This window comes from Enhydra lutris, unplaced genomic scaffold (genome assembly GCF_002288905.1).
Source record: "Enhydra lutris kenyoni isolate GAN:26980312 unplaced genomic scaffold, ASM228890v2 scaffoldscaffold66, whole genome shotgun sequence".
NCBI classification, from domain to species: domain Eukaryota; kingdom Metazoa; phylum Chordata; class Mammalia; order Carnivora; family Mustelidae; genus Enhydra; species Enhydra lutris.
In genome coordinates this window covers 16,369,177-16,382,675 of record NW_019154150.1, presented here as the reverse complement: position 1 = coordinate 16,382,675, position 13,499 = coordinate 16,369,177, and the positions used below count along the sequence as shown (strand labels likewise).

General features: G+C 43.6%; 1 protein-coding gene across 2 annotated transcripts in view; it reads right to left on the bottom strand.

Moving 5' to 3' along the window:
- Window positions 1-13,499, bottom strand: part of LOC111159097 (oxysterol binding protein like 10) — a 305,114-nt gene that overhangs the window by 186,404 nt on the left and 105,211 nt on the right. For both annotated transcript variants that reach the window (XM_022521495.1, XM_022521496.1), the window contains exons 2-3: window positions 8,100-8,275; window positions 4,838-4,917 (exon numbers count right to left, since the gene is read on the bottom strand). In XM_022521495.1, the coding sequence (XP_022377203.1) occupies window positions 4,838-4,917; window positions 8,100-8,275 (256 nt within the window). The remainder of the gene's footprint in view (window positions 1-4,837; window positions 4,918-8,099; window positions 8,276-13,499) is intronic.

Below are 13,499 nucleotides of genomic sequence, written 5' to 3'. Positions count from 1 at the left end.
AGAAGGGTTCCATTGAGTACATAAAAATTACAGGTGTCCTATTCCGAGCTGTCCCCCCACCCCCCGCCATATGAAATATAGAGTTCATGGCAGTAGAATACCATCAGGAACCTTCTCATGGCTCAAGCCAGGAAACCAGAGGAGGGAGGACGGAGAACTCCAGCTCTCATCCCCATCCACTCACTTAATGGCTACGTGACATTGAGCCTACCACTGACGTTCCGTTGGCCTCAGCTTTCTGTCAACGTGGGGACAATACTACCTACCTCACAGGACATCTGTGAAGCGTAGCATGATCCCGAGTGATGGTCACTCACACAGAAGGTATTAAACATCATTACTTCTGTCAACAAACCGTTCCTTTCCCATGCTCAGTGCTTATCATAGTCCCCAGAACACCACTGTGCCCCCATCCTAGGAGTTTTGAAACACCACCTACTGAATGAAAACTAGACACTCACTCTTACATTCGATCCTTCAAAGTCACACACTAGTAAATTTTCAAGAGGACAGTTCCCAACAGCTCTCTCTTAACCCTTTTCCAATCAGGGCTTTACGCTGCCTGAATTTTTATACTGAATTAAAAATAAGAGGTTTTGTTTTGTTTTGTTTTTGTGTGTTCTCAGAGAAAGTCAGTGTTCTAATCTTCCTAGCAGACTCACCTCACACCCTTGCAGGGGCACCTTGAATAACAACTAGAGGCTGCAGGATGAACCCAGGTGATGTCAAGAAAAGGGGATTATTGGTCTTTGGCAGTTTCTGTCCATCTCGAAGCACCAACTGTCCAAAAAGGGGCTCCATCACCCACGGAAGGTAAGACAGCAGCCCTGGCTGACATGTGTGAGGTAAGAGCAGGAAATCAGAGACCTGATCTCAAGCTTTGGCTCCATTGCCCTCCCAGCTGGAGCTTCCCTACCATATGGAAACCTATGGAAACCATAGGGCTTGACTAGAGAGCCAGAACCTTAGGTTTCAAAAACCAGTACTTTTTTTTTTTTTTTAAATCTGGGAATGGATCTAGAAATCTTTTTAACCTGAGAATTTTTGAATTTAGAGGTTAGTAATCACTTTTGATTTTTGAAAAAAGATATTAAGAACTAAAAGTACCACACAGTCACTAAAGTAGCTAAAATTTAAAAAGAATCAACTACTGATACACCAGCACAGGTGAAATTCAGAAGCATTACGCTAAGTGAAAGAAGTCTGATGTGAAAGGTTATATAATTCAGTTCATATAACATTCTAGAAAAAAGCAAAACTACACATAAAAAAATGGATGGGTGGTTGCCTGGAGCTGAGGGGGAGGGGATGTGCCACAACAGGGAAGAGAGGGAACTTTTGGGGGTGACAGAATGATATTTGTGGTGAAGGTTACATGACTGCATGCAGCCACGAAAAACATCACACTTAAAAGGAATGAATTTTACTTTATGTAAATTATACCTCAATAAACCATGAGTCCATAAATACTCTATCTTCTACAATAAAAAGAGTATTTTAACCCTTAAAAAGCAAAGCAGTATAATTTCTGAATAAAGAGCCATCCTTTATATTGACTAAAGCTGACTTCAGGCACATTTAGGGAAGGTTTTTCTCATTTCACTTCGAGACTGGGGAAAACCTCCTCAGGTACTGACTGGGACAGGTCTGGGTTTCAGAACTGGTGGACAGGTCCTCCATGAAGCCCTCTGCAGGTTCGATGAATATGGTTCTCCTGCAGTTCTCACCAAGGGGAGTCAGAATGATAGCACCATTCCATCTGCCTCATACTTGTTGCAGGGAACACTTGATTTTAAATTAAAAAAAAAAAAAAAAAAAAGTTTCTAAAAGACAAACTTCCAAGCAATCACATGGAGGCTATTCTCTATAATCTGCTGGAGAGGGATCTGACCTGCTGAGAGGGAAGGAGGAAGAACAGAGCAAAGAGAAGTTTCTGGATGTATTCCTAATAACCTTGATGCAAGGTAAATACCCATCCTACAGTTAAATGGACATTCAGTTTATAGTAATGTTAAGCCCAACTTCATTTTCAAGACTGCTTTTGCCTAAGCATACCTGGACTTCATAATGCCTCTGCTGAACAACCAGGTCTGTTCACAATGTAAAAATTACGATTCCCTAGGGGATCACAAGAGCTCTGTTATAGATGAGCAATGGTCAGCAATTTCACTTCCAGTCTCAAATAGCAAATCCTACAGGCCCTGCCATCTAAATTATTATTTATTTGGGTTCTGCATTAACAGGTTAATCTGTATTCTCGAAACTACCCAGAGAACACATCAGTAAATCAAATTCCCCTTCAGAGAATCTTTAAATTCCCTTCCTATCTCTTACTACCATGAAGAGATCTTTCCCTTTCCTGGTCTCCAGGGATTCATTAAACCATCAGTGCACTTCAAGCTGGCTTCCCGACCTCGATTCTTACACCCAAAATAAATTCAAGATGAACCAATGATTGAAACACGATAATTAAAGTACAAATTCACTGGAGGAAAACACCAAAGAACGTTTTCATCATTTTAGAACAAAGAAGCCTTTACTAAGCATAATATACTACCAAATGCCAAAAATGAAAATATTCATAAATTTGACCACAAAAATTAACTATCCTACATAGCAAAAAATGTACCCCAAGTCAAAATACAGGTGACCTAGCAGGAGAAAAGATTTATAATACAAATGACAGGCAAAGGACAAATAATGCTCATTTCACATCTAGTTAAATGCAAATCAAGGAGGAAAAAAAGAATTCAATAGAAAAAGGGGTGAAGGATTAAAATGGACAGATCACATCAAAGAAATACATGTGGCGATCAATATTTGAAAATGTACTCAGCCACAGTCATTTTAGAAGTGATGGGATTAATTAATTTTTTTAGCCATAAGACTATTAAAAATGGAATGTTAGAAGAGCCACCATTAGAGGGGGAAATGCATCTTTACACACAAAACTGGTAGCACTACAACATAGGACAACCTTTTTAGAAGACAATTTAGCAATGTCTAGGAAAACAGCGCAGACACAGTCTATGACCCAGCAATTCCACTGAATGTAGTTTCCTGTGTACACCTAGAGGCACAAAAAGATATATAGATGAAGATGTTTGCTATAGCATTATGTCTAACAACCTAAATGTCCATCAGTAGAGGATTTCAACAAAGCAGACATCCATTCCTTAGAACACCATCCATCCATCCTAAGAAAGAGTACAGTAGATCCCAGATACCTAATAAGATCTCCAAAAAGATCTTATTTTAAAGATCTTTTTAATTTTATTTTAAAAGATCTTATTTATTTTAAAGATCTTATTTTATCTTTAAAAAAGGCGGGACGGACTATATGCATGATACAGTCCCATCCTTGTATAAACCACAAATACACATAAGACATATATCCTAACACATGCCTAAATCTACTTGAATGATGTGCAAGAACTATTAAGTGTAATTATCTCTAATGAGCATACGAGGCAATAGAGGGGGATCTGTCCTTTTTATTTTATGCCCTTCTGTTGAGTTTTTTAAGATTTTATTTATTTGAGAGAGAGAGTGAAAGCACAAGCCGGCAGAGAGGCCGAGGGAAAGAGAAGCAGGCTCCCCGGTGAGCAGGGAGCCCAACGTAGGGCTTGGTCCTAGAACCCTGAGATCATGACATGAGCTGAAGGCACACGCTCAACCGACTGAGCCACCCAGGTGCCCCTGTTCTGTTCTACGAAAAAAGAAAAAGATACATAAAAAGTAAAAAAAATACAACTGCCCCTAAGAGTTTATAAAATACTGATGAAATGTCCAGAACTTCTACCATAATTCCTAGAAAATAAAGCAAGCTAGAGAGAAAAAAAGCTCCAGAAATAGGGCCCTACCTATGGTAACCCAGATTTTGCATGGGGATGTCAAAAAGGGTGAGAGCGAAACAGCAGTAAGCAAGTCAAGGAAAAGGAGGTCTCTTAAAAGAAAGAAAATTAACAGTGAACAAAATCATTATGAAGAAATGAGTTCAGGTTGTACTTGGAGGCAGAACAGGGAGGTGTACGTAAGCAAGACATTTCCCATGGCCTTAGGCAAGACAGCAGACTGGCTACCGGATTAAAATCTACAGAAGTTTCATATGTGGGTCTTTCTTTCGGATGCACAGAATGTGGAAAAACACTGTAATCAGGTACCGTGCCTAAATTGGAATTAGTGATATAAAAGGGGTAGTCCTTTGAGTGTTGAGGTCAACAAATATTTATTGCCCTGAATAAATTTATTTTGCAATTATTTCCTATATTCTAATGTTAGGAAATTCTCCAAATTATCCATGAAAATGCCTACCTCCTGTTTCCCGCGTATCTGATCTAAGACCTCCTACCGAATCCCGAATTCACACTTGGATGCCAAATTACCCGAGAATGTTCCTATACTTGGAACGCTTAAGCTCCTTGCAGGATACTTCGTCAGTGTGGGGTCTCGGTTTTATTTAAGGATACTGACAACGAGTCTCCATGAACAGGAAATCGGACTCTCCTACCGCCACAGCAAAATCATGCACTCAGGCTTCTCAACAGACATTAACCGCTGCTGAAACTGACAAGGCGCAAAGCAACAGAAGGGTCTTCCTGGAAGCAGTTCCAGTGAGGTGCCCGCAGGCCTCTTCCTTCTAACTACAAGCTAATCCTACTACTCTCCTCTTGGTTTTAGATTTAAATGCAGCCGGACAATATGAATTCCAGTAGAGTGGGTAACTTCAAAAATAGCATGAAACATAGGTTCCCCAAAGAAACAGGTTAATTGGGCTAAAGAGCAGCTAATCCAAATTATTACTCCAATGCTTCCTTGCTCCAGGGTGATTACTTACCTTAGAACTCGTTTCCATGTGGTATTTGGCACAAGCTCGAAGCTGAGTCACCCAAAACTGTTTCTCCCTTGCATCTGCAGCTAAAATAGAGAAGAAACCGCTTGTAGAGATTGTTCCAAAATGTATCCAACCTACTTCTACACCCACCTAAGCAGGTGGGGGGGCCCAGGGAGTGAGGTGGAAAGAACAAAGGGAATAAGGAAGGCAGATCACAATATTCTTAAGCAGCCTGTGCCTACACCAAAACAAACACACAGCAAACAAACGACAAAAAAAAAAAAAAAGAAATTTCACTTAACATCAACAGAAAATTCCCTCTTAAACCACATCACAAATGTACTCCAAAATGTCTAAGAACAATTTTGTCATTTTTTTTAACCTCCTCTGAAAAAAGTCATTTCTCGCTCTCTCTCTCTCTTTTTTTTTTTTTTTTTTTTAAGATTTTTTTATTTGACAGAGACCGAATGAGAGCACAAGCTGGGAGACAAAGGGAGAGGGAGAAGCAGGCTCCCCGCTGAGCAGGGAGCCCCAATGCAGGGCTCAATCCCAGAACCCTGAGATCACAACCTGAGCCAAAGATGCTGCTTAACCAACTGAGCCACTCGGGTGCCTGATCATTTCTACTTATTTAAAGAGGCAGCAGAGGGGCACCTGAGTGGAGCAGGACACTGACATCGAGCCCCATATGGGGCCCTGTGCTCAGCAGGGAGGCTGCTAGAGTCTCTCTCCCTTTCCATCTCCATCTACCCCCTTCCCTGCACTCTCTCTCATCAATAAAAATAAAAAGCAGGGAAGGGAAAACGTGATTATTTTTAAGTACCTCTATCTGTGTGACAAATAAGAGGCTCAGAGGATAGTTTTTCAGAGCCTTTGGGCATTTCCAGCGTTGTACTGTGGACTTACCAGGATCTACAAAATAAGCATTCAATTGAATTATTTTCATATGTGTCCTCAATGACTCATGTTATGATTGGACAGAACAACATTCCAAACGCTGCTTTAGAGGTCCTCAAATTTCCCCCAAAGAGACATTAAAATACAGGCCAAGTGTATGGTCATTATCTTCCATCTACACTCCCACGTCTCAAATAGATCACATCATTTTCTTAAACTCTCATGGACACATAACAGGTTCTAATAAAATCTAAGTCATCAATTTCACTGCATAACTAACTGCATAAATAGTTTAATATAACATTAACTGCATGAATGTTGACTAGGCAGGAAACAAAGATTCCCTTGGAAGTTATAATTGTTTACAAAAATGGGCCTCGGAGTCATTTGTCAGTACAACTCAACTTCAGCTTGGACTTTCGGGTGAACAAATCTGGAGGGGTAGACCAGAGTTAAGCCCAGGTGAACTGGACTTCCAAAGGATTCTGCAGAAACTAGAGCCTTTTTCCTTTAGGAAAGGTGAAGAACTGCCAGTTCATGGCACCAAAAACACTCTCAGAAGCTGTGCAACTACTGACATCAAGACTCATTCAACTCTACATGTAAGTGAGATGTGCTTGAGTAAACCAACACCCAGATCCTCTGGGGATGAGCCAAGGACCAGCCATATATCTGCCGAAATTTATCCCACCTTTTCTGCAGTTGCTAACTTTAAGCTAAATTTAGCCCTTGCGATAATGTCACACTGATAAAACTTTTGTATTTGCTATTAAAGCTACCCTTAAAAAACAAAAAAAAACCAAAAAAAAAAAAAAAAAAACACCAACCAACAAACCCCTGGGGTTTAATAATCCTGAGAATAGTATCAACTCTTAAAAGGCAAAATGAGATGGATCAATTGTCCTATTTGTTGGATTTTTCTTCATTTGTGTGGGTTTGTGTCATTTTATAAACCACAGGCGGTGGGGGAGGGGTGGGGGGAGGTCGGGGGAAGTGCCATTAAGTTTTTCACCTGCTTTGGTTTCTGCTCTAACAATTTATTAAGCAATAAACAACAAAACGAAAGCAAGGACCATATAAATCTAGCCAGTTGGAACACACACTGCGTGAATCTCCAAAGAGAACATGAATCTTCCCACGTTTCCAGAAACTGAAAAACTTTTTTCAACTGTAGGCATTTTTATTTCATAGGTTCCTGGATTGTTTTATAGATTCTGAAATATGACTTGTGTATAGATAATAAAGAAACATTAGCTTATTCCATCTCTTGGCAGTAAAGCTTGGAGGTGGAACCATGAAAACTGGACTCAGATGCAAGGAGGCTGGGTCCTGGGTCTGGCTTTGCAGAGGTCAACCTATCGTCATCAGTTCCTTGGGGTTAAGGAGAGAAAGAGCCTGTTCTTTGTACTGAGCCCCTACCTGGACAAAGAAAAATATAAGGTAGGATTCTCAACCAACTCCCAACACTTAATACATACAAGTTCTTCCCTTCCTCAGACCTTAATAACACTGACTCAGTGTGTGTGCGTGTGTGTGTCTACACGTGCATGTGCAAGCACACACCAACATGGGCATTTGGATTTTTGTTTTTGTTATTCATTAGAAGAAAACTGACAATTTTCCTGGCAATGCAACTATCATGCAATGATGGAAGAATGATCTAGCCATCCAATTAAACTGCTACAGTCAGGCCTGGCATTGCTAAAAACCTGCTAAAAACGTGCCTAAGGGGTGGCAGGACCTACAGTTACAGCTTAATGAGGGGCTTCCTATAGGCTTCAGTTTTCAAGAAGCAGAGAGAAGGGGAAAAAGCAAGACAAAAAAATTAACTCCACCCCAGGCAGATGGCTTCCTCACTAGACTCTAACATCATACCAGAATAAATACAATGTAAGTGACAGGGCCCTTTGCTAAGAGACGGTTCTAGAGGAATTCGGGGCGGGGAGGGGTGCCTTGACCCTTGAAAGGCTTGTTTTGTCCTCACAGCATAGCCCCACAGGGGACTGTAGTGAAGACTCATACTGTAGAGTCCAAGAAAACATACACTGAGCTAAAAGGAAAAATCTGAAATCTAAGAGCTGAGCTGGCTTTAGTGTCACTCCCCTTTCATCTGTCCTTAATTCTGCAGTTATTCAAGAAAGGCATTTCCTAATGTCAGCTCCATCTCCCCACCCCAGGCATTAAGAGAGGCAGTGTCTGTGTGTTACCACAGAGTTCTTGAACACAGCAAACTGTTAAAGGTGATTAAAACACACACACACACACACACACACACACACACACACACACACACAAAAGAGAGCCATCCCCATGATAACTAGGGGTGCAGCACCTGAGACCCACGTGAAGAGTTGGCAGGAGAACATACCTCTCAGTTTATACATCTCTCCGTTAGCGGAGTACACCACCAGCATGTGGGGGGCTTCATCGCTCAGGGACACTATGGCTCCAGACAGAGACAGGGCTCCCCGAGGCTTCTGGTGTTTGCTTTGCTCGTTCACAAAATACTGCAGGATGCCAGCCTCAAAATCCAGCACAAAGTACCTGCGCAGAGAAACCACAGTGCATCACTTTTCCTTCTTTAGCCCACTCCTCATGGCAAAGGAGGAAAGCGATCCTTAAATCAACGCCACGGCTCTGAACTCAAGAAGGTGGAAACCAAAAGTCCCTCCCGGGTGCCCCAGAGAAGTCAGCCCATGAGCACGGAGAGAGTCCTGGGTTCTTAGGTCAGAATGGTGCTTATAATGGGCCACTTGGGCAAGGCAAGGGCTGAGTCCATTCCGGATTGGGTGCAATGCCCACTACCTTGCCTGGTGCCCAGGATACCACCGTAAACCCCCAAATGACCCCTCCCCCCCAAAAAAAAAGGCAAGCAGATGCACTGGGACACAGCCTCAGGTAACACACTCTGTAGGACTTCACAGGAACAGCTGGCATTTCTAAGCCTCTAAGAGAGGCTATTTTATACTCAGGGAACAGCAAGCTGAGCCCTGAGCTTCCTGCCAGTGGCCTGGGTAAACCTAAGGAGCCCGAGCTCCAGGGGTCACCTGTCAGAGAACTAGGTGCACACACCAGCAGGTCCTCCAAGAAATCACTCTGCTTTGGGAGGCCATGATGCCATTGCAAGGTAAAAAGCAGAGGGACTGCAAGTTGCCTAAGTCACTCAAACAGATCTTTGTAGCTATACATCTGGCCTGTTTATACGCTCAACCTATCACCTAGGAAGTCACCACAACAACCTCCCCTTCTCTACCAGGAAAAAAAGGTCTTCGTCTGAGACACAAGTTCTTCCTGGAGTCTAGAGGCACACAACAGCCCCTGCTGGTTTTTCCACCTTCTTGCTTTCTGTTCCACTCACACCAGCCTTTCCTCTCCGCCCTCAGAGTCCCCAAGTCATCTCGCACACCAAAGGACCATGGATCATGCCGTTCCTCCCTGTCTAGAACAGTTACTCCAAGCGTGGCCTACAGATTGTTTCCAGTCTACAACAGCTTTGCAGTTCGGCTTTGCTTCAACATCCGACCACCCGATGGGTGGGTCAGTCTCATTGAACAGCCTGGATGTTGCCCAACACACATGGAACATACAAGCTACACACTAGTCACAAATCAACTACAATGTAACTGAGGGGAGGAGGAGGGGGTCCTTCCCCAGTTTGAAAAACACCCTCCCAGAATGCTGTTCTTTCTGCCTAGATGGCAGTTTCTTTGCCTTCTTGCCATGTTAACTTCTCAGCCTTCGGGACCAACTCAAGGACCACCAACTTGAGAAACCTCCAGATACTCAACTCTTCCTCCCACAAGCTCTCATCATAGCACCTTGAAATCGTCCTTTCCAGCCTACCCCCAGTGGGAGTCTATACCTGGAGCCTCTAATTCCACACCGACTAGACTCTACACCCTTTGGAAGCAGAAGTATGTTCCCCCCAGTGCCCAGTACAGTGCCAGACATTTCACTGATATTTAGTGAACTTTTGTTCAATGAATCAATGAAGGGGGGGGAACCCCACCCACCAAATTCCAGTTCCAAGCCAGGCACCAAAGCACCTGGTCACTACGGTGAACTCACAGAGGCACTCCAAAAATAGTTTATGTTTTTGAGAGGTAAGTGGCAATACTCAACACTGGTCAAATGCCGTACACGTACTAACTTAGGTTGTTTTCACAGGTTAATGTTAGATCGCACTACGTTCCTTGGAACAACATGGTAGCTTTTGCAAAGTAGGGTTTCCAGCGGTGCTGGGATAAGAAGCAAATATCATCGTGGAACAGGACAAGAGGGCAGTGATGCCCAACACGATTCCAAGGCTCAAAAGCCACGTAGGGCCCACAGGTGCATACATCCCATCCATAAGTAATTGGCATTCTTTAAACAAATAGATTTTTTTCCATTCCTGTTTATTATTATTTTTTTCAAATACCAAGGTGCTGAAACATAAATATGTATGAAGTAGTTTGGAGCTAACCAGTTAATAAATGAAACAGGGATTTCTTCACATGGAAGCGCCATGAACCAAGAAAGCTTACAACCCTCTGATCTAATTCATCCTCACAGTAGCCCAACGGTTAGACGTGGTCATTCCCAATTTACAGATATCCTGAGACCCAAAGAAACTCACAGTGCAAGGGCAAGGCTTGGTTCGCTCCAGTAATCATAAACCCCCCTTTGATTGTCGTGCCAGCCCTCCCTTGTCCCTTTCTCCAAGCCGCGGCTCTTGAGTCACCTCTCCCAGACTTGCTTAGGTACTTTATTCTCCCCACCTTCCTGTTCCAACAGAGCCAACCCAGCAAGCTGGAAGCTCCCTCCCACAGCGTAAGGTGCCCGATGCCCCAGGTCCCAGTCTTCCAGAATTCCAATTCCTCTAAGAAATCTTCCTCTCATAATTATTTCTAACCTTCTGAGTAGCCCAGCCGAGGCAGTTGGCCTCGCTTACCCATCTCCTTCCCTCCCGCACCTTAGAATGGGATGATACGGACCAACCTCTGGTTTTCAGAAGGAGCGTGGATAAATCAGATACGGAAATGCATCACAGACAGGACTATTCCAAATTAAAGTCCCTACTCCACCAGCACCCACATCACCGGGGAGCTTGTTTGAAATGTAAATTCCCACTCAAGACCTGCTGCATCTGAAACTCTGGGGGAGGAGCCCAGGAAGCACTGTTTTCTGCTTCCAGGTGAATCTGAGGCAGCTCAAGTTGGAGAGGCACTGACCTCCACGCTACCTGCCTCTTCTAGGAGACACCGCTAGAATATATTCCCCAGATTCCCCTGCACTTAAGGTGTTGCCATTTGAGTTTTAGCCAATAGGATGTGAGCAAAAGCAATGCAGGCTTGACCCATAAAACACACATTCTCTCTCTCCCACCCACGGACATACACACCCACTCTCACACACTCATTTTCTCTCTCATACACACACACACACACACACACACACACAGGTTGGAAATGGAGACAACCTGCAGGTGAACTTGGGAACCCCGAAACAATTATGGCAAAGAGATAAGGGACCTGGGTCCCTGAATCTCCACCTGGGAGTCACCTGCTAAAAAGCACCCACATCAGGCTGGTATAGGAATAAGAAAGTTCTGCTGAATTAGGCCATTACAATCAAGATGTGTTACAGCAGTCTTACAAATTCACATACAAACAAACAAAAAGTATTTCTATTTTCACGTCCTACTTAAAAAACATTTTTTTAAGATTTTACTTTTGAGGAATCTCCACACCCAATGTGGGGCTCAAACCCACAACCCTGAGATCAAGAGTCACACGCTACACTGACTGAGCCAGCCAGGTGCCCCCATCCTACTTAAAATTTGCTCCGACTTGGGGACACCTGGGTGGCTCAGTCACTTAAGCATCTGCCTTTGACTCAGGTCCCGATCCCAGGGTCCTGGGATGGAGCCCCACATCAGGCTCCCCGCTCAGTGGGAAGCCTGCTTCTCCCTCTACCTGCTGCTCCTCCTGCTTGTGTGCACTCTCTGACAGATAAATCTTTTTTTAAAAAATAAACTTCTTTAAAAAAAAAAAAAAGAAGAAGAAGAAGAAGAAGAAGAAGAAGAATTTGCCCCAACTCTCTGTGTGGCAAAAACCAAATTCCCCCCACCCAAAAAAACCTCCTTCGACAAGAGAGCAGGGTAATGTCTGAGCTGCGAATGATCAAATTATTTAAGTGCTGACCCTGCCCTCTCCTTAGGGGCAAATGTTTTCAACTTGACCTATATCAAACGTCATTGTGACGTAGCCAGGCAGACATGCTCCCAGCAAGGCAGAGCACTAACAGTAACACTCCTTGTAAGTGTAGGGAAGGACACTGGGCTCCGACCGCCGCACTCTGTGTCCTTCCCACCCTCCTGGGCCAGAACTGCAGCATCCCCCGTCCAAAAACATACCCGCTTTCCTGGGGGAAGTAGAAGAGGAAAGGGATCTGAACAGGCTTCAAGAAAGAGGCATACACCATTGGCTGGAAGGGAGAAAGGGTTTGACATCTTTCTCCTTATTGCTTCTACCAACTCCTCATTGATTAGAAAGCTGTCAGCTTTCCTCGCTCCCAGAGGCAGCTTCCCAAATGCATCCTGTTTAAACAACTCACTGTATATTTGCAAAGACATTATTCAGAAGCTGATGCAAAGAAATGAATTCGATATTGTTCTTTTGCCCAATAGGGATGACAATAAGCAAATGATGTCCCATTATGCAGGATATGGGGATGCATTAATGATTTTTCATAATATGTATTTCAAACCTACATCTTAATTTTAACCTGTCACAGATGGGGCGGAAAAAACCCACTTCTACTGTGTTCTAAAATAGTTTAAATGCAAATGTGCAGGTTTGAATCATGAGCACTAAAGAAGGTCATCAATAATTTACTCCCCTTCTAAAGACAACGAGAAATTAGCGTGTTTGGAGAGAGGCAATGGAGTACCAGCAGATTAAAAACTATAGCCAGCTCAACAAAGTGTCCCTTCTGGCCGGCCTCTGAAAGTTAAGTTAGCTTGTGTCACAGAAGGTGAGAGCTGTCCATACGGCATTAAGGAGGACAATCCCGGTTGGTCACATCCCCTGGGAGGAATGAAATTAAATTTGGTTTCTCACTGGGTCATGGCTCTGTCAGTTACTGCTGTTCGGAGCCTGGAGCAGTATCTGAAAGTCACAGCTTTCCTGCTAAATAGGAAAAGTTAGCCATATTTCTAAATGAGACTTCCTAAGCCCAAGAGAAATTGCTAGATAAAATCCTGAAACATTCTTACAGGTCTTTCCTTCTAGAGAACTGATTAAGACAAACCTAATTCCTACTCTTTTTTTTAATTAGTGTCTTCAGGCTTTAGTGTGCAACCTGATGTGAAGGTAAACTTCACTGTACACAGAGCGAGCCTGTATTTTTTGCCACATTAACAAAGCAAAGAACATGGTGGGGAGAGAAAACCAGGGGAGAACATAAACCCATTTGGAGAGGCGTCTTCACTGCTGGCAGGCCAGCTTCCTGGGGACACCACTGGCTAGTTCCAAAGCCAGGAGCCACGGCACGCAGCAGGTGCCTTCCCTGGAAGGACGGAGGACCAGCCCCTGTACTGCTTATGCTTCAGGCAAGCCTCACTACTTTAGAACCACCACACACGTGCACGCACGCACTCCACCCTTCGTATACACACTCGCAGATGTGGACACTCACATGTTCCCACAAACGTACCTGCACACACTTACACAGATACTCGCATTCATACCTCTGCGCTCATGTCAACATTCTTGAACTCACACCA